Below are 22,500 nucleotides of genomic sequence, written 5' to 3' on the forward strand. Positions count from 1 at the left end.
TCATTTGAATGATATTAATAATCAGATAGATTCAAAATCATTACCATACACCTTTTTTTCTAACAGATACAAAACTTATTCAAAAATAGATAGGGTCTTTATTTCTAACCAGATGGTAACAGATTTAATTAATTCCAAAATCATTTCATGTCCTATATCTGATCATAATTCAATTGTTTTTGAATTCATGATAAAAATGCTCATAATGTTCAAATCAAAAGGATACCAGCATACTTAACTCAACTAAAAGACTATAAAGAATATATACTTTCAGAAGAAAACATTTTTTAGACATAAATAACACTCCTGAAGTCTCCATTGTTTATGTTTGGGATGCCTTAAAATCATATCTATATGGACAAAGTATCAGATGGTATAATAATAAAAGGAAATCTTGGGATAAGGAATTGTTAGATATTCAAAGTAAATTAGACTCTTATAAACATAATAATAAAGAAAATATTATGGACAAGAAAGTTATTGAAGAAATAAACAAACTAAATGAGAAATACAAAGAAATTTTAACTCATAAAGTTAAAATAACTTTAGAGAAATACAAGTTTTGTCTTATTCAATAAGCCCCAAATACTTACATAGACTTAAAAATAAAACAAAAGGTTGAATAAACAAAACCATATCAAAGAAATCTTTTCTCTAAGGAAAAGAAGAATGTTTCTAGTATACCAGAAATACTAGATGAATTTAGAAATCACTTTCACAAAATTAACCATAATAATATTAACATGGAACCTAAAGATAAAATAAAGGAGTTTATAACCACAAATATGAATAAAAAGCTTAATAAACAACAGATTAAACTATTGGACAAGAGTATTTCATATACAGAAGTTATTACACAAATAAATAAGCTTAAATCAAACAAAGCACCGGGTAATGATGGTATTATACCAGAGATATATAAAATCCTTTCTAAAAAATACATATTCATTAATACATAAGGTTTTATTTTGGCACAAACTGAGTTAATAACCCCCCCATCTTGGCAATATACATTTATTTCGCCAATTGTAAAACCTAATAAAGATCCAACTAGATGTTCTTCATATCGGCCCATCTCATTACTTAATGTTGATTATAAAATGTTTATGAATATCTTTGCTGATAGATTGAAGACAATCATTCCCGGCATTATAGATATAAATCAGACAGGCTTCATTGTAAATAGAAATACTTTTGATAATATAAGAAGAACTTTAACATTAATAGATTTTGCAAATAGGAAAAAGAAAGATTTAACTCTTATTAGTCTTGATATAAGTTCAGCATTTGATTCAGTAAGTTGGGACTATCTGTTTACCTTAATGAAGTGCACAAACTTCTCGGATGCATTTGTAAATCTAATTGAACATTTATACAAAGGAACGTTGGCTTATATTAAGGTAGGAACATATGTTTCACAAAACATACCCATTCTTAAAGGTACAAAACAAGGATGTCCACTATCTCCACTATTATTCACTTTAGTAATGGAGCCTTGGGCTAATTTGATCAGAAACAATACTGACATAGAGGGTTTTGAAATAGATGAAAATACAACATCCAAAATTCAACTTTTTGCAGATGATGTTCTAATTACATCAGCAGGATCTAATTCTTCTATACAGTCTCTATTTGATAACATGATGAATTTTAAAAGTATTTCTGGTTTAATATTCAATGAAGAAAAAACTAAAATACTACCTATATATACACGAAAAATATTCTCATTAGTGATTTTACTAAATATGTACCCAATTCAGGTCAGATAACTTATTTAGGTATAATACTATCTAAAGATATTAAATCTATTATATATAATAATTATAATACCTGTTTTCTTAATATACAAAATCTTTGTAATACCTGGCATAATATGTTTTTACTATGGAGCAGAGACTTACAATTATTAAAATGATAATATTCCCCAAGATTTTATACTTAATGCAATCAATAATACTTCCACCTACAAAAATAATTATCAAGAAACTGAACACACTAATGTTAAATTTCTTATGGGCACCTAATAGACCTAGGATTGCATTAAAGAAACATACTAATAGCTGGTCTCAAGGGGGTATTTCTTTTCCAGACTTTAATTTATATACTATCTCTTCTATTGTAAAAGTTATTACTTTATTAATAGATCAGTCATATGTCACAAAATGGAAAGATTATTGGGAGCTAATTAGTATACACTTCATGAAAATCTCCTTAACACATAAAAATATGATTGCAAATAACTCCATGTTATGGTTACTAAAGGAATTTTGTACTTCACCTATTACACCTAAACATATGGTTTGTTACCCATTAAATATTATTATCAGTTATCATAACTTTATATTCATGCACCCTAAGTATAGGGAATGGAATTTTATTGTATTTCCCATAATGTATACTCAGGGTATGCTTTTGTCATCTACTTCTGAAGGAACTCATTTAGCTATAGATAATGATCTAAAGTACTGGTATCAGTTGATATCTGATAATAAAGTTAAAAATCTAGATTTCTTAAAACAAGAATTTGATCTAAGAGAAACTTGCTGGTTAGAGGTTCAGACCTTTAGACAACATCTCATTAATAAAATAGATTTAATGTCTATAACTGTTAAAGAATCTATTCCAACACTGATTGATTACTTGATATTAAATTTACAACATAAAGTTTCTGATAAAGGTAAACTTTCATACATACATAAAGTTATCAGACAAGAAACTTTTACAGTGTAGATTCATACTGGAATTATTTCACTTCTATTAATGGGGACCCACCAAATCAACAAGATAAACAATATATATTGGAATCTGCTTATAGAACTACGTCTTCCATTGTCTGGAGACTTTATACATGGAAATTTTTACATAGATCTTTTATACACCTTTGATGATGAATAAAATAAATAATAAAGATAATCTATGTAAGAGATGTAATGTAGAAATTAATGCTGACTGGGCTCATATGTTTTATGACTGTATAAAATTGAAAGAATACTGGAAGTCAATTAATGAATTTTGCAGGCTCTTTTTACAGATAATTTAATTATTTCTAAATCTCTTATATTATTCAACACACCTGTACCTCAAAGTGTTAAAAGGTTAAGCTTCCCTTGTTATGGTCTATTCTAGCAGTGGCTAGGAAAATAATAACTAGAAATTGGATTTCAGATACACCTCCTTCGTTCAATGAATTTAAAAATGTTATGAATATAGTGTGCCATATGGAAATAAACACAATTAGGACTGGAACAAATAGAAAAACATCTTATTTTATTGTATGGGATAATTTACAAAATTTGTTAAAAAAATTTAATTTCAATAGCATGGTATTTTAGTTTAATTAATTGATCTGATTGTAGTGGATGTCTTTGTAAATACTTTAGTTGTTTTGTTGAATATTATAATAATACCTATTTTTAATTACTTGTATAAAATTGTTATGATATTTCTCTTATATGTTAAAACAATAAACCTGTTTTGAAAAAAAAAAATCCAAATCCCATCGAGCTACACGCTCGAGAGACTTGAACCTCAGCACTGAAATAAATAGGGCATGCTGGAGGGACAGATTCATAACCCAGAGGCTCCCTTCACTCTGGAATAAAATCCCAGTCCAGGTTAGGCAGAGTCCCTCATTGACTCTCTTCAAGAGGAATCTTGATGAGTGGATGGGAGATCGTAGGTTTACCGCCGGTATCACTTCTGTGTCACTGTTAGACAGAGGCACAGTATACTAACCTCGAAAAAGGGCATAGCAAAATTCATTTAAAATGGGTGGCGAAAGCCAAACACACTCTGGCTAGGCTTATAAATGCCCTAGGGCAGATAGCCTAGTATGAACCTATGAACCTATAATATAATGATGATGTGCTGGGGGAGGTGAACAGTTCACAAGAGTAACTGAAAAAAATGCCTATAGACATGGGAAGAACAAAAAAATGCATAAGCAATAAAAATAAATCATGAATTGTGGATCTATGAGGTAAAATCTTTGACTGCTGAGTCACTGTACTGCCCAACACATGGGCTCTAAATTGTGCTTTGGATTTTTCCATGTGCTTTTTGATTACATTACCACAGTTATACAACAACAATAAATGCCAGTGGAATTAGATCATAGGTGGTCATATAACATATTCAAGGATACACAAGGAAGAAAATTTCCTTCCACTATAACTCCATCCTAGAAATCCTAGTCCAAAAATTCAATATTAGTACAAATCAGTGGTGTAAATCTTGATTATTTCATTTAGGAAACTTGCTCAACAGAACATCATCGTGCTGGAAAAAGTATGATGACCCGCCCCCTCCAAATCCATTATTTTGGATCTAGCTGTCTCTGTCCCCAGGGATTTGCCAGCATAAACACTCCTCCTCCTCCAAGTGACCTGAAATGAAAAAACATGGTTTTCAGTGTTTCTCAAATGTATTTTAACCTGAAGGTTCCCCCTCTCTCCCACCTACCATTTGTACACTATTTAGAGCCCTTAACCACAAAAATAAATTGAAGGCTGGCAGTGGATGAGCAGAGAGGAAAATATAGCCTTATTTGTGGATGATGTTATTTTATTCTTGACTTTAACTGGGAGAGATATTTTAAGGGTGCATAAAATATTGGGGGATTTTCAGAGGGCATAAGATTCTTAGATTAATAAAGAGAAAACCAAAGCCTTGGGAATGAGACTAAAAAGGTTTAGGAGGGGGTCAGTAATATCATACAAGACCACCTAATATATTGTCTGGGTCCATAGAACTATTATTTTTAGTGTTAGTAAAAGCTTCCTTCCTCAGCAACAATGGAGGGAGTAGCACTAAATGATTCAAGGGAAGTGACATAATGTGTGAGGGTGGGGAAATTATTGAAATGTGCCAGCCAAAACATTTGCTATGGTTTCAGTACCAGAAGAGGTGGTGTTATTCACTTCCAGTTTGATGCAATGTTACACATTATGTCTAATACTCCTAATATTGTTGAAAAAAAAGTCTTCTGATCTTCCTTCATAGACTTAAACTTCCTACAGATCATGTTCAGCCTTATTCACCCAAACAATGCATTTAAGATTCCTCCTTCTGACAATGGTGGAAAACATTTAATACACAAACCATAACATTTTCTCTTATTATAAGGTTTACTAATCTGAGAGTTCCACCAAAGATATTAAACCCTGAATTTCCCACCATGCATATAACTAATAGGACTGAATTTATTTACACATTACTAAAGATAGCTGCAAAAATCATTGATAACTATGATGGATTTATAGACAGGGAGAAAGTACTTTTGGAATGTATTAGGCTATCAGATAAGGAAGCAAGGTTAGATTTTAAGAAGTTTCTGAATGTAGTTGAGTCTGTTGGAAATTTGGCACTAATTCTGAAGCAAAGTGACAGTCTGGTAGTTAGATTTGATCAGGGAGTGGACAATGCTAGTAGGGATGGTGGTGAAGGAATAATTTGTAAGGACACAATCAAGTGTATATCTCCTTCCCATGGGAACTTTATCTACGGAGTTAATATTAATGGAATCTAGGAATGCTGCATTTATTGCTAACTGTGCAACATTCCCATTTGCTAAACAGATAATTGAAATATTCTAGAATTAGGGTACTTAGATTCATACAGATGGAATCCAACTTTTTAAGCTAACTAAGTGACACTGAATGGGATCTTTCATTGGCAGTGACATGGCAACTGACTTTATCAAATGTGACCAGAATGTTAGGAAGCTTGAGTTGAGAATGTTGAAGTATTTGGAGTGATTTAATATTTGAATGGATAAAAACAGATAACCCCCAGCTATCCCAAGTGATCTGAAAGATTGAGGGACTATGCCCTATAACCTGTTACACAGGGAGTGTTATAAGAACTCTGAAACTAAGTTTCCATAAAACATATAAGAGAATGGCATTTATACAATAATGGCTCATTGCCATTCAAAAACGTGCACACTGTATGGTCAGGGCAACCAGTGTGCTCATTGTAAATCGATCATATACCAACAGAAAAAAGTCTGGCTGCTGAAGTACCTTTGAGCAGCCAGACTTTTCTGTTGGCATATGCTAAGAGGACATAGCAAAATATAAGAAAAATTAGGTATGTTCTGCAAAACTAAGTAAACAGAAATATATTTGATTTGCCTTATATTTCTGCACTCTCCATCTAAAAAATCTTGGCAGACTCTCATACCTCTCAAATGCCTGGATTTCCACCAGACGTCTGGATTTTCATGTCATGATTTTGGTCTTTTCCTCATAATTTTTTATTCTGGCAAGCCACTGGGGATTGAAGTCATTAAATAATGATAGACATTTTGGGCTTTCATATCCTTTCGAAAATTCATGCTAACACAAAACTTATTCTATGGACTTTTTAAGTTTATGCAATATTTAAAATCTGTCCCTATTTCTGGACTTTATTTGGGCCTTTGTCCCTCCATTGTATCAGGCTTTGTGCAGGTTTCTTGTATTTTTCAAAAAAAAAAAAAATAGCAATGTAGATTCTCGTTTCTCCATTGCTTCTAATGCACTGTACTGATGTACTGTGCAAGGGTGGGAATGCAAGTCCCATACGCAAGCGCAGTACATCAGCAAACAAGGAAGAATGCTGAGAAATACTACTGTGCTGTTATACAAAGGCATTATTTAAGAAAGGTAAGCATCTTTTTTCTTAAATAATGTCATTGTATAATAGCAATAACACATGACTGGGTGTGGGTTTCAGAGGATTAACCCACAGCTGGCACTGTTTAATCACAACACCCAGGGTTCTTGCTAAAATTAAAAACAAATCTTAAAACAAACTTAGCTTATCACAGCTGGAGTTTGAGATCAGGATCAATACGTGACATATACTGGTAGTTAGAAAAGAAAGATTCATTAGATCCTGCTGCTTGATATATAGAACATGAATGCTTAGGATGATACAGGTACCAATGATCTTAACTTTAAAAATGAAGATAAATCAAAGAAAAAGAAAGGGAGAGAGAGTTACAGAATGGAGAGATATACAGAGACAGACAGACAGAGATCCAGACAAAGACAATGACAGAATCACGAGGAAGAAACTAGAGTGAACAGTGAGAGAGAGAAGCAGCAGCTTGGGTCCTGGTTCTGACCTGCAGTGATAGCTGTGGTTAAGTTTGTTGTCAGATTTTTATTTACTTATTTTGGATTATATATAATAAGAGTTCATTCGTTTGTAGTTTAGAGATGCAGATTGGAAGCTATTTAAGTGTGAGATGAAAATCAAATTTTCAGTGACCTAATAACTATTTGACAGAAAGGTAACTGCTATCTGTTGGCTTTACAAAAACAAACATAAAAAAAGTGCATTTTCGTTACTTTTGGGTTCTGAGTCTGGTGCTTGCTGGTCTGGGACAAGTTATTGTGTGTTCCGTGTTGCTATTGGTTGAGAAAGATTTATGTATCTAATTCTGCTTATATGTCTCACGTATGCATCTTAGTTGTATATTTATTGACATTGTTATTGACCTGCTGGAGTCTATTAGTTTGCCTTAGTTACTTACTTGATTTTATTAGTGTTATTATATTCATTTGTTAGCCAGGTAAACCTACTGGATACAAATGTCTCTTTTCAGGGGCTACCTGTTGTAATGACTTTCACAAAGTCACCATAAGTAAGTCCAGGTGGATGTAATCAAATCCTGCACCCCTGGATCCAGGAAGCAGCTCAATAACATCTCAGAGCCTTAATCTTCTGAGCGAACTGCCAGACTTTATTTAAATCCAAAAAAACTTACAATAGAAAAAGAAGCCATTTTATACACTTCATACAGAAGCTGTTAATGATGCTTGCTACTTGACCTGTAAGTTTAGTGAATTTACTGAATAAAGAATTGCTGGATCCATTCTTTTTCAGGTTAGAATAAAACAGGTGATAGTTACTTGCCCCTGTCTTAAGGTCCTTTGATAGTAATTGTTTTGAATTACGAGGCTCAGAAGTAGAAGTCTTGGAACAACAAGATTAAATGCATGAAAACTAGACTAATATCTACTAAGTCAATGAATGCTATGCCTTGGGGTATTCCCTTTCTCTAAGTTATGTCAATGTTAGAGTTACTATAGATAATTAGAAGCTGTAGAGGTGAACCCACACACATGCACTGAGGGGTGCAGAAAAGCTTCTCCCACCTGCAAAAAACAATGCTGAAGATGGACAGTGACTCTGATATTTGCTATTGTTCTCTTATTTTGCTCTCTGTTTTTCATACTTCTGGGACTGTCAGTTACAATAGGGAGCCACCCGTAACACGTATGAACAAGAAAGCTAAACATCTCAGATAACAAAGGAAGGACTGAGTACATCTTGTCTAGTACTATGACATTATTACTCTGAAGAAGAATAGAATAAGAGGGAAGGATATATAGCAGAGTACCAAAGAGGCAAGTCAGGCAAAAAAGGAGGACAGAGATTTGCAACAAATATATCTGGAAGCAATTACTAAGCATGTAGAAGCAACAGTAGACTGAAAATCAGTCAGTAGGAATAATTCAGTGCAAGATGCATCCAAGTCACTAAAAATAAAACAACTAAAACTAAGAGAAACAAAACTCAAAAAAGGGATAGAGAAGTAAGAGAGTAGGGTGGCTGAGGTGGTCTAGGTGTAATTTGTCTTAGGGACCTGTGGGGTGGAGATGAGTGTTACCCCTGCAAGGTAACTGCAAGGCTAGTAATGGAAATATTTCAGATAAGGAGGATGAGTGGGGAGCTTATAGTCTATGACAATTTGTTGCAAGTAGACAAATATGTAATAATCAGAACCGGTAAATGTAGTGTGAGATAACAGCAGGAAGAACAGGAAAGCTAAGCAAATGAGATGAGTTGTAGCAGAAAAGAGGAAGGGAAGAAAAATAAGAATGAGGGACAGGTACAACTAGAAATGAGGGGATCATTCTGAAAACAGTTTAAGATTAGGTTGGCATTAGTCATTGCATTTTTATGGACTTGAACAGGTTAATGAAGATTGTTTGGCTTCAAAGAGGTAAACAAAAATTCAAAACTTGATCCAAGGCACAGGCATGTCTACTGGAATGAATAAAAGAGTAAACTATACTGTTATGTGTGGAGGATCACAGAAGAATATTCTTGGAGGAAAAAATGGAAGTGTTTAATAATATGGAATGAGGGGTGTGAATGGATTGACCAATCTAGTCAACACAAAATAAGGTTTTTACTTTTTTTAAAGGATGGATATTTTGGATAGGTGCACTAACACTGTAAGAAACAGATTTGCTTGTGTAGGAACATGAAGCCTTAATACGTGGATACTGTCATGAGGAGTCTCAGCTTCATTTGCAAAAATAAGAAAAAAGGAAGTTTTATTCTTGATTTAAAGAAGTTATCTCTTGCAAGGGGAAGATGTATTGGATGAAAATGGATGTTATTAAGGGAATTAAAGGATATATAGAGTTATTTGTATTATTATTTATTGTAAATATATACCACCATGTAAGCCACGGTGGTGCAGCGGTTGCATTGTCGCCTCACAGCAAGAGTTTCTCCCGTTCGATTCTCGGCTGGAGCGCCTTCTTTGTGGAGTCTGCATGTCCTCCTTGCAGTCGAGTGGCACTCAAAAGACATGTGTAAATGGGCGTGCCTTCGTTGAAGGTTGGGCATCGAGCTGGCACCTCGGCACCACAAAAATCTACTGCCAATCATTAGCAGACTGGAGTTCCGCTGTGGTGACCCCTAACTGGGAAAAGCCGAAAGAAGAACAAACAAACATATACCACCATGTAAAATATAGTTAGACTTTTGTAGAACAATGAAGGACAAGATAGATTGTCAGGAGGTTATAGCTGTCTATATGGGTGACTGGAATGTGATAACATATATATTTGAAATAAAAGGTGGACCTGGTTCATCATGTACCAAGGATGGGAAGATACGTGGGACTATTAAACAAAGTCAAGAACAGATGGAATTTATCTCACTACAGCGTATGCGTATTTGGTCAAGGGAGTACAGCCTGAGTGTGGATGCTGGCAAGGCATTGATGATCACAAGAGAAAACTGCCTTGTATTCAAAGATGGCTGCCGTTCTGTAAGCACTGCTGAACTGCAGCTCTCTAATTAACCTGAGGAAATCTAAACCCTGAGTGGATAATATAAAGCTTTTAACATCAAATCTTCGATAAAATAGCTTCAACTACACTTAACTATCTATTACTAAGAAGAAAAACCAGAAAAAAGGAATATATTTCACTGGATTACAACAGATTAGCTGGCTCTGCAGAGAGAAGTAAACAAAGGAACCATGTGCTTTCTATACTGCAAGTCTTTGTGTTCAAATAAGATGTCAAAAGAGGAAAAAAAATGGATACAACCACTACTAAAACAAAACTTATGGAATTGCAGTCACCTGAAAAGGATATGATTTCTAAAAGACAAAAAAATTGAATGAATTAATTCCATCCATATTACAAATATTTGAAGTGCTGTTAAATGACTCTGATGGGGTGAAACAAATTATTATTGAAAGAGCGCACAGAGCTTTGAGAGAGTCACAAGCATCTAACTTTCCTAGATCTGTATATGTTAAAATACTTAACTATCAAGATGTAAGCAGTATACTTACTACTGTAAAACAAACTGGAGGCTATATCATGTGGAAAAATAATAAAATATCCATGTCACAGGATTTACCCATACAGGTAAGACAAGCTAGACAGTCTTTGTCTCCATACTGTAAATTTCTTATTGACAAACAAATTAAGTTTCAAATGAAATACCCACATATGCTTATATTTACAATGGATGGGATTAAACATGCTATTTCCACTAAAAATGAGGCAAAAAATCTGTTTCTTAAAGTTTTCAAGGCTTTACCTGCATCAGAGACTTAAATTGAACTTTCGTTGAGACTGGCATGCTGCTGAGGTCGGATTCATTGTTTACTGTGTTCCCAGGACTGGATAATCCTTTGTTTGCATTTAAAAAGCTCTAGGCCTCTTCCAGAGTAATAAAACTGTTTGTTTTTGCTTATCTTGATTACCTGCATTCATTTCCCATTGCTTTATGGCTTCTATGAAGTGTTTTCGATGAGGAGGAAGACAGGAAGTGCCTAAAATGCTGTCGTGGGTGCAGATTTCTCTGTGACACTTCCGGGAGTCCGTCTGTATAAGCAGTCCCCCGTTGCGAGGATTTCACAGGGTTTCCAGGCTTGGGAAACCAAAGGAAACTGTTTTAACATTTTTTTATTCATTAAACTTCAAAATAACACTGTTGTATGGTAAAGTAAGCACATAGGAATATTTTATTTGTTTCTCTTATACATGTTTATGTAGAATTTTGTGGTTATATTATTTAGAGAGGGTGCAGGGATTTAGTAATGTTTGTATAAATATGCTTCTCATTATAGTTCATAATGTACTGTGTTAAAGTGATAATGCATTTTATATTAGTTAGTTAGTAGTTTGCTTTAGTATAAAACTATGATAGTGTGAGTTTATAACCGGGGATACCTGTATCTACCTATATATTTATTTTAACATAGGGTTGTATTTTAATATGTTTTTTTTTTTTTTGTGTGTGTCTCTATGCATGCGGTTTATCTATAGATAGCTAATCCAAATATTAAAACTTCCTTTTTTCAATTTATTTCATATGTACTGTAATATTGTATTTTAATTTGATTTGCTTAAATATGCTTGATTGGGGAGATGTAGCTCAATGCAGTGCTTGTTAGGGAATGTTTAGTTTAGGCTTTGTCATAGTTAAGTTAGATTATATAGGTCTCAACTATGGAACATGTTTGAAATTTTATAATGTGATGTTTTCCTGTTTGTTTCTTTTCTTAAACCTTCTGTTATTCTATATTACACAAGACCTATATATGTCCTGGTCCGGGGTTAGAGTGGGTAAGCACTGGTTTAGGACAGGATATATGGATTGCTTCCAGATCATGTATGGTTTTGAATATACTGTATTTTTTTTAATCTTTTCTCTCCAAAACCTTTAATGTACAGTCAACATTGGTAATGTGGGAATTAGATTCATGGAATGTTAAAGGGCTCCAGAATTTAAAGAAGAGGAAACTATTGTTACATGTATTGTTGCAGGCTAAGGCATGGTTTATTTTACTGCAAGAAATGCATTTAATGAATGATCAATGGGTTGATATAAAAAAAAAGAAGTGGATCAGAGAAGTAATAGCATCAGAAGGTAAGTCAAATAGTGCTGGGGTAGCTATAATTATTAAAGACCAATATAAGGACAAAATTTTAGATTCTAATACAGATAAAGATGGACGATGGTGCTATGTTATTCTGGCATCTACCTTAGTTGATAAACCTATTTTACTTTTAAACATATATGCACCTTGTAATGACCAACAAATATTCATAACATCACTGTATTCAATTTTAACACAATTTGATAGATACTACGTAATTGTTGGAGGTGATTGGAATGCTTATCAAAATCCGAAGTTGGATAGATCTTGTCCACACAAAGCATTTAATAAGCATGCAGTATTGGCAGTGGATGATATTAAAGACGATTTTCAACTATATGACCCTTTTCACTATTTAAACAATGTTAATAGTACAAATAATTTTACATTTTATTCCCCATGTCATAAAATGTGGTCCAGAATAGATTTCTTCCTGATTTCAAGAACATTGATTAGTTTAGAACCTATAGTTGTTATACATGCACGGTATTTATCAGATCATTCGAAAATTTTGCTGAGTTTTGCTAAGGAGATAAAAGATACCTTGCTGCAAAGAGGCTATAATTGGTCTCTTAATCCAAATCTGCTGAATAAGGAAGAAATAATACAGGAAATTACAAAGTACCTTAAAGACTTACTGGTTAGTCTAAAGAAACAACAATATGCCCCAGATATTGAATGGGCAACAGTTAAAACACAAATAAGAGGGAACAGTTAAAACACAAATAAGAGGGATCCTTTTGCAAAAAGCCTCTTATTATAAAAAAATACTAAATAAAGATATTCAAAACTTGGAAACGAAAATTAAATTATTGGATCAACAACTGATTCAGATTTTTAATGAACAAACAGAGAAAGAACTATTTAAATGTCAGAAGGATCTCTTCTTAATACAAAATAGTAGATTAACATTCCAAGAATATAAGATGTTAGCGAGATATGCTAATCAAGTTCAAACACCATCGAGAGCATTGGCTACGATCATTAATCAATCAAAAACAACACTACAAATTTCGGAAATACAATTTAATAATAAAATATATTCTAAAACAGAGGATATTATTAATATTTTTGGGAAAATATATACAAAAATTTATGATGGGCAAAAGGATATGTCCTTGCATAGAATCTATGAACAATTTTTACAATCAATTAAGTTTCCAGAAATAGGAGAGGATATTCAAAATGATTTAGTTAAACCGATATCTGAAGAAAACATAGTATATACAATTCAACATATGAAATCACATAAATCACCAGGTCCTGATGGGATGACAGTGGAGTTTTATAAAAAGTTTGCGGATATTTTTGGTAAGATACTTTCAGTTATATTTAACTATATAATTAGGAATACTATTAATGATCCTCATCTTAATGCCTCAAAGACTATTTTTATACATAAAGCCAATTCAGATCCTCAAAACCCCGATAATTATAGGCCGATATCATTAATGAATGTAGACATGAAAATTCTAACCTCCATTATAGCATCTAGACTGAAGAAAATCATGACTCATATAATGTCCAAAGAACAGGCTGGATTTATGGCAGGTAGACAAACCAGTGATAATACTCTTACATTACATACTATGATAACACATGCTAAACAAAATAATCTTAATATCTAAGCCCTTATAATTGATGCACAGAAGGCCTTTGACAGGGTTGATACAAATTTTTTGTTTGCTCTTTTACCTTATTTTAATATATCCCATGAATGTTGCAAATATTATATAGTAATCCCTATACTACACTGTGCATTAATAGAAGCCTCTCCAAAAGAATACAGATTAAGACTGGAACACGCCAGGGCTACCCTTTGTCCCCTTTACTATTTAATCTTTATCTTGAACCTCTGTTCTTATATATTAAACAGAATGTCTATCATAATGTCCCAATAATTTATGGAACTAAAATCTTAATGGCAGCTTTTGCGGATGATCTTAATATTTATTGTGCATCTCCAATATCTGACACTGACAAATTATTGAAGGCTGTTAATGATTTTTCAGAAGTCTCTAACTACAAAATTAACTTGGAAAAAAACAATATTTTTCCTTTAAAGACACCTAAATCTTTTTCGTTATTGCCTTTGGTTGGGCAGGTAACATTTAAAGAAAAAATTAAATATTTAGGTATTGAGTTTTCTACAGACAATAAAGACTTCTACAATAATAATATGAAAACAATTTAGGACCAAATAATTTCTGATTTCGGAAGGTGGAAAAATTTATGATTGCCACTACTAGCAAAAGTTTCAATTGTCAAAATGAATGTGTTACCAGGATTACTTTATATTTTTAGGTCAGCCCAATTAATACTTTCGAAGACATTTTTTTAAAAAATCCATAAAGAATTGGCTAAATTCATTTGGGAACCAAAAAAAAACAGGATATCCTATGATAAATTAATGACCCCAAAAATAAAGGAGGACTGGAGTTGCCTAACTTCGAATTGTACTACCTAATCGTGAACTCTAATAGAATTCTAAGAATTGCCAACTATGATACAACTATGACTAAGTGGACACGAACTTGGGTGATTTTGAATTATAAATATATTTTAAAGTTAAACATTAATCCTAAAGCAATACCCTTTTTAGGTAAAGATACTTTGAAAATTTATGGGATTATTGAACACATTTAAACTAACATATTATCTATACAAGATTTATTTCAATCTTTGGATCTGGGTCAGTATATGATGGTTTTTCAACCCTTTCATAGGAATCCTAATTTAAAATTGAACAATCAATTAATTGATCTTAAAAAGTTTCCACTGATAGTTAATTTAACTTTGATTGATATATACAAATATCTGGACCGCTCCGCCAATCAAATAAGACAGGAATTTAATTTACCCAAAAATTATCTTGTTATTTTGAGACAAATTAGAGAACTTGCTATGAGCTACTTTATAAATTTTAAACCTGAAGATGAAAATGTTAATAAATGCTTTGAGTTGTGGCAAGCCCTCCAACAGGATATTAAATATATAACAACAACAAATAAATTAATTAAAGACTTTAAATTTCATGATAAAATTCTGTTATCCAACTATTGGGAAGAGAAAATTTCAGTGACAGACAAAAGTAAGATGTTAAAAGTAATTGACCTGACTATCAAATCTACTTCTTTTCAAAAATTGATGTATACCCAGTTGATGATATGGAATAATGCATATTATACACGCCTTACCCTGCATAAATTTAATTCTAAAAACTCTCCAACTTGTCCATACTGTAAAAATCAACCGGCTGATCTTCATATGTTCTGGAGCTGTAAATGCATATATAAGCTTTGGAATTCCCTTAAGATTCAACTTCAGAAGATGGGTTACCAAAGTACAACGTTGTCATGGAAATTTACGATTTTACATATTCTTCCGAAAGAACTCCCTAGATCACAAAGTACTATATATATTAATATTTTTCTGTTAATGAAACTTTATATAGCCACTAATTGGTTAGACCCATCTAAAACATCATGGGAAAGCATTAGAGTTTTGGCAACAAGGCATATATTAGCTCATAAACTACTCTTAAGTCCGAATAATAAAAACATTAATAACCCAAAATTTTGGGAACAGATATTTAATATTATATTAGCATAACACTTTTAACTTGAAGGTATTCACATTTATATGCTTGCTTGGAGAGAATTTTGTATTTAAACTGTATATTACTGGAAATATTATTAACTACTTTTTGTTTTTTCTCTATTCTTAATGTTTACATGGAAGCATTCTTGTAAATATTGTATATTTGTTTGCTGTGTTAGTTAGTGATATTAGTTAGTAGTCTTTTGTTTTGTATTTTTTCTTTTAAAATTTTGTGTTTGTTTTTATTTGTGTATGAAAATAATATAACAATAAAGATTTATTATGGAAAAAAAAAGAAAACTGCCTTGCAATTCCTATCAATGCTCTGAATCCTAACACATCTGATTTTTGTCTAATCTTGTTTCAGAATGTAATATTAGGTGGTGGTCTTCTCCTTCGTAAAAAGACACCAGAGATTCTTTATGTTTCTTTGCTGAAACAAGAAAGTTTTGTTGTGCAGTCTAATGAATTAACAAAAAATAATCTAATTGATGTATAGAGAAACAGTCTACCTTTTCTTAAGGCATGGGATCATTTTTTTAAGTATAGCTTAAAAAGGAAATTAGCCTACCTACACCTAAAGTTATGCTAGGACAGAAACAAGATTTACAACTAAACTTGGTAAAACTAACAAACCTGTCAGGTAGGTTTTATGAGGAGATTAGACAGTCAAGGAAGAGTTAGCAGGTAAGCAAAGAGATGCTAAAACCAAATGAAAACAGGAATAAATAGTGGTAAACTTGTTCTAAAGTAATTACAAAGCCAAACAAAAATAAAACTTCGGCCAAGAATGTCAGAACTCTAATATTGAATAAAACAATAATAACATGAATAACAGCAAGCAAAGCTTTTGGGCTTAGCCCTTCCACATGGTAATGTGATTTTAAGTGGGTATAAAAGAGGAATGTACGTTTTGATTTTATTGTTGCACTGAGGAAGGGCTAAGCTCGAAAGCTTATTAAATAGAGTTCTGACATTCTTGGCCGAAGTTTTATTTTTGTTACAGAAATGATGAAATTCTTATATAAAAGAAATAACAGTTTTTGTGTCAGTCATTGAAAGACGGGCACTTTTATAATTTTCTGTATTACCAGAAATCATTTGTTATGAGACTGAGACAAGAAAAAGCATAACAAAAATTATAAGAGGCCTCAAGAAAAAGGCTGGAAGAGATTATACTAGAGACTCAGTTGAAATAACACAATATTTCTGTAAATTTTATGAGGTGTTATATAAACCTAACACACAATGGAGAGAGAGCATATATAAGATAAAGGTCTTTGTGAGAGGCTTGGAGTTACTTCACTTAGAAGTATGTGAAGCAGAACTTTTGGTGGTACCCATGACTCAAAACAAGTTTATGGAGGATATAAAGGGGTAAGCAAGAGGGATGACTCCAGATAGTGGTGGGCTGCCAAATGAATATTGCACAGATCGTTGCAACTTTATTACAGGATGACAGATGTAAGAAAGACCTTCACAGAAAGATGTCGTTGTATCAGTAATACCAAAGGAGAGGAAACCTTCTCCCTACAGGCCTAGCTCTGTTTTAAATTAGGATTATCAATTGTTTATGGAAATGTTAGTAAAAAGATTAGCTAGATTATACCTCTTCTAATAAAATATAAATTCAAGTTTTCAGAAGCTCGAAATTCATATTGTCGAGACGATATAATAGAGTTTCTGGAAACTCGAAGCTTTTGAATGGAGATCATGGTACAGTGCAGATTGGTGAATTTACCCTTTTCCCCACTGTAGTGCAATCTCAGAGTTGGTATAAGTAATATGAGGGATATGGGAGTGCAGCAAAAATGCAGAAAAAAGGTAGATTTTTGTTGTTTTTTGAAGTTCAAGTTTTTGGAAACTCTATCATATTCTCTCAACAATATGAATTTTGAGTTTCTGAAAACTTGAGCTTCTGATAGGGACCTATATGCCAGTCTAAACAAAAACAAAACTAACAGTTTTAAAATTTGGAGAAAATCTGAAAGTTTTCCTGAGCAGTAAAAGAAGCTATAACTGCACCGTCACCTACATTCATGTGGTCATTGTGCTTTTTCTAGCTCTTATTAAAGTGTGTAGTATGTTGACATGATGTTACTTAGTATTTTGCAAAATAAATTGTGAATGACATATACAGGGTACTTTCTGTGCATGCAAGTCATACATTTATAATCTGTTATTCAATATATTTTAGTATATTTTGTTATTTTTCCCTTTATAAGGTATACTATTCTGTATTTTGACATTGTCAGATTTGATTGTCTTTTGTATACACATCATGGATGCAGAGGGTACCCTGGCACAGGTTAGTCACTCAATTTTTAAATAAAAAAATGCAAAACAGTTCCCTGTTCTTTTAGATTTCTACCAGTTGTATTACTTACTACAGCAGATATCCTTTACAGCAGCTAATTCCATATATTTTATTGTCATTTGTGTTGTACAGAATCATCCACAAAGATGGTTACTCACGAGAAGAATGCCTGGAATTCATTTCTATTATCTATAGTAATACACTGCAGTCAATCCTTGCCATTGTAAAAGCTATGAACACCCTGAATATCCAGTATGGAGACCCAGCTAGACAGGTAATGTATGATGTAATGTAATATAATATATGATGCCATATTCACTACACAATATATGGTCAATAAATAAAAGTATATATTTACTCTATTTCTTTCTTAAAAACTGTTAACCAGGTAAGCACACTGAGAATACAATCCCTTTCTAGGGGTGACCTGACAGAAATGCTTGTTTAAGTGACTTGCTCAGAATTGCAACGGAAGCTGTGAGAATCAAATCCAAACTGCTAAAGGATCTAGGTCGAACAGCACACCAAAGTGCAAGACCTAATATGACATTTCTCAGAGTATTATATGAATTACTCCTTTTCCAGAATAATTCAGTTCTTACCTAACAGCTCAATGTACTGGCTGCTCTGTCACTTGCAGTACCACACGTGAAATGCCCGGATATCTGCTGCATCATAGGAAAATAAGCTTTCTAGTGAGTTATTATCTCCTTTTACATGAATCTCTCTTACCCTACACACACACATGCGCACGCACGTGCATACACACACACACACACACACACACACACACACACACACACACACACACACACACACACACACAGTATTATGTGGTAGAACACATTATGCCAACAGCAATGAGCTGTAGGTGTACATAATCTATGATTTAGTCATGTGAACACCTGATAGAAAGAGAGCGAGAGAGAGACAGAAAGAGATGCTTAGTTCTATGATAGCCAGGTGTGCAAATCAACAGTTTGGCTGGTTCACTAAAAATGTGAATTGTCTGAGTGGGCAGACACAGTGGGTTTTCTCCTCAACCCCATGCTGCAGTAACATCAGAGATGATTAGAATAGTACCAGGAGTATAGGCTGCACAGTTCTTGAATATGTGACATGGGGAGCTTTGCCTCCCACAAAAACATATTTATTGAACACAGTTCTAATGAGTTGGTTGTTGATCAAAACAACATTTGTTGAACATGTTTTCTGTCAAGTGATATCAACCTGAAAATTGATCCATAGGTTCAGAAGGTGCAAATGTCTATTTATTTACTTGTCAGACAAATGAACTGATCCTTGGACCCTTTACAGCCATAACAGGATCATGTATCATGCAAACATAAGCAAGATAATATAAACAATATAATGTGGCATACTGCATCAGCACATTGTGTTCAAAACAAACGACAAACAGCATGGAGCAATGAGTTGTGTAACATGAGAACAAGCAGGATTATGGACTACAATAACGCCGACTTCAAATGAGGCACATGTGCAATTTACTGATGAAATTAATAATAGAAGGTTGGCATGATTCCCCTGGTAAGGATTAAATCACGCAGCATTCTATAATACTAGAATACCTAGCATGCTGTAATTTGTATTTAATCACATAAAAATGACATTATTTAACAAAATGGACAGGACAAAAAGTTAAAGACCAAAACTAAAGTAACATGTATACTTAATGGCTAACAAAACAATATAACGTTGGATTTATTACTGCATCAGAGAGTAGCCACTGATAACTTCAAAAGTGCCCTCTTCTTAAAAGTGCATGATGGGAATTCATCTGGAAGTATTGGTTTGAATCCTGTTTTTAAGATAAGCAATGAGTCCAGGTCCGGGTGTGTTTATGTCAACTGTATGTCTAATATCTCACCACAGAGCAGAGAACGCACTATTTTTAAAAAAATATTTTACTAATTTTAGATATATATAGTATAATTAGAGCATTTGAGGATTAGAGCTCATCTATCTTGAAAAAAACTGGGAGTAAGGACTCTGGGCTGAGGTAAAAGTGAATGTAAGTACAGAGAAATGATCAGAGAAGAACAGTGTGTAAACAAATGAAAAGGGCCAATGTTGTACATTCAGTACTGGAAAGGCATCCTGCTTTGGCTAATGAGATACAGTGTTACTCCCATCTACAGGAAAGGGAGGCAAATCTGCATATTTTATTTAGAATTATTTGAGGCCTAGTTATATTAAAATATTTTCCAAATGCTAGGATATTAAGAGGGTGTCTGAGTCCAAGGATAAAAATGTTCTTAGCAATATGAAGGCCATACTTAGGGATGAGTGTCTGGTTATAGATTTTTTATGCTTTTTGCTAGCATTCTTTTAGAACAGTATGTATCCCTCTATTACTTTTGAGCCCATTCATTCTCTTGTGTGAGAGGCAAAAGCTGACCAGAGGGGACTGACATCTTAGTAATGAGGGCACTGCAATTATGGTTCTAACCCTTCCCTGGGTGGAGGCTATTATGTCTTCCCTATAAATGTGTGCACTTCTGTGCACTCTCAAATGAAGACTTCAAGCAGCAGAGCTGTATCTGCATATGCTGCAAATCTTCTAAGGCATAATAGCAATTGCAATCTTATACACAAAGCATTGACAAAAGCATCATCCATTCATAATATTGACAACACATTACCCAAACCTAGTGCAATAAAAAAGGAAACAAATTTCCTTTCACAATGTACTAACCATAACCTTACCAAACATTTAGCTCAAATTTGTCTGAATAGTGGCAGTGTTACATAAAGTATTTTAAGGTAATTTGTACAGTTAAGCAATAAGAACCAGGCTCTCTCACCATGAAACAATTGGAAGCAGCTGGAGTATTCAACAAATAGCCCAATGTCATCAAAACATAATCGAATAAATCAGCATCAATTTTTCAGTATAGATTTGACCGTAGACCAAGATAAATTCAGCAAAAAAGAGAACATTTATTGGGTGTAAGCGCTTTCGCGTAGCAGCTACTACGCTTCATCAGACAATACATTGACATTTAAAACTTCAGTTTATATAGTAAAAGGTAGTAAAAAGGCGCCAATATTAAAATAAATGATTAGTTCATTAAGACAATTAATCAATTAAGCAGAATAACATAATCAGACATTTCCAAAGGACCTTAGATATAGGCAGTATCATTCAGAGTCAGACAATACTAAGTCATTTGTTGTTTCCTTAATAATAGGAACATGTGTAAACGCAATAAAGACAGAATGCTTGTCAAATAAATAACTGAATAAATAAATAATGTATTTCATGTTCTGTGCGAATGTGTATAACATTTATTATTAAAAGTTCTGCATTTATAAAATTTTTTAAAATAAAAATGCAAGTGTTATTTGATAATAAACGCAAAAGATGCACATGTATATGTATATAAATATATATAAATACAGATATGAATATAGATATAAATAATTGGATATATAAATAAATGAATAATAGATGAATCAATGTATGAATAAATATATATATGATATATATATAAAAGGTTATGTGAATAAATAAATATAAATAAATATATAAATATATAAATAGGTGTTAATCAATTCATAAGTTGTTTATAATTATACATGCTTTATAATATCAAACATGGTACAGTTGTTATTTGTAATTATCTATGCTTTGTAGTGTCAAACTAATATAATGTAAGATGTATGATATATAAATGTCTTGTCTAACTATAAGACAACATCATATGGGTATTTTTGTAGTATAAACTAATTAAGTAGATAGCCTAAATCATAAGAGTGGAATATAACCTAAACTAAAATGGGAAAAATAATAAGATACATGTTTATAAAAATATAATTAAAATATATGTTTAAAATGCTTTTAAAATTGCATTTGAAATTATTGACTCAACATGAAATGCATATATGGGCTTATATAATATACAATCGAATGTGAACAATATTTATTATAAATAAATAAATAAATAAAAATAAATATTGATAGTACAAAAATGTAAGAATGTGCAATTGTTAGACTTTAAACTTTAAATGTGTGTATTGATTGTGTTTATATATAAAACACATTTAAATAATGAAGGAATGCTAGATTAAAAAGGGGATAATATTTGATGTCTAAACCTTATCTAGCTTCCAAAACAGGCTTGATGGAAATATAGCTGTTAATGCCAGGGGGTATATGAGCAGCCAATCTCAGAATCCATTTCAATTCTTTATTATTTAAAAGCAACATATTATCTCCACCTCTTTTATTATCTACGATTATTTCTAAGACTCTGAAGTCAAAATGGTGTGAAGGATATTCTAGTATATGTTTCGCCAAGGCATTTAATTCATTTTTTCTCTGGATATCATATAAGTGGCCATATATCCTATCTTTCAAACGTCTTTTAGT

The 22,500-nt window shown here is 32.7% G+C and overlaps 1 protein-coding gene across 1 annotated transcript in view; it reads left to right on the forward strand.

Annotated features, from left to right (window-relative positions):
• The window catches only part of LOC122807145 (guanine nucleotide-binding protein G(t) subunit alpha-1), a 766,105-nt gene that overhangs the window by 441,755 nt on the left and 301,850 nt on the right, over positions 1–22,500 (forward strand). The window contains exon 3 of the mRNA XM_044078158.1: positions 18,240–18,381. Within this exon, the coding sequence (XP_043934093.1) occupies positions 18,240–18,381 (142 nt within the window). The remainder of the gene's footprint in view (positions 1–18,239; positions 18,382–22,500) is intronic.

This window comes from Protopterus annectens, chromosome 7.part0, assembly GCF_019279795.1.
Source record: "Protopterus annectens isolate FY-2018-M chromosome 7.part0, PAN1.0, whole genome shotgun sequence".
NCBI classification, from domain to species: domain Eukaryota; kingdom Metazoa; phylum Chordata; order Ceratodontiformes; family Protopteridae; genus Protopterus; species Protopterus annectens.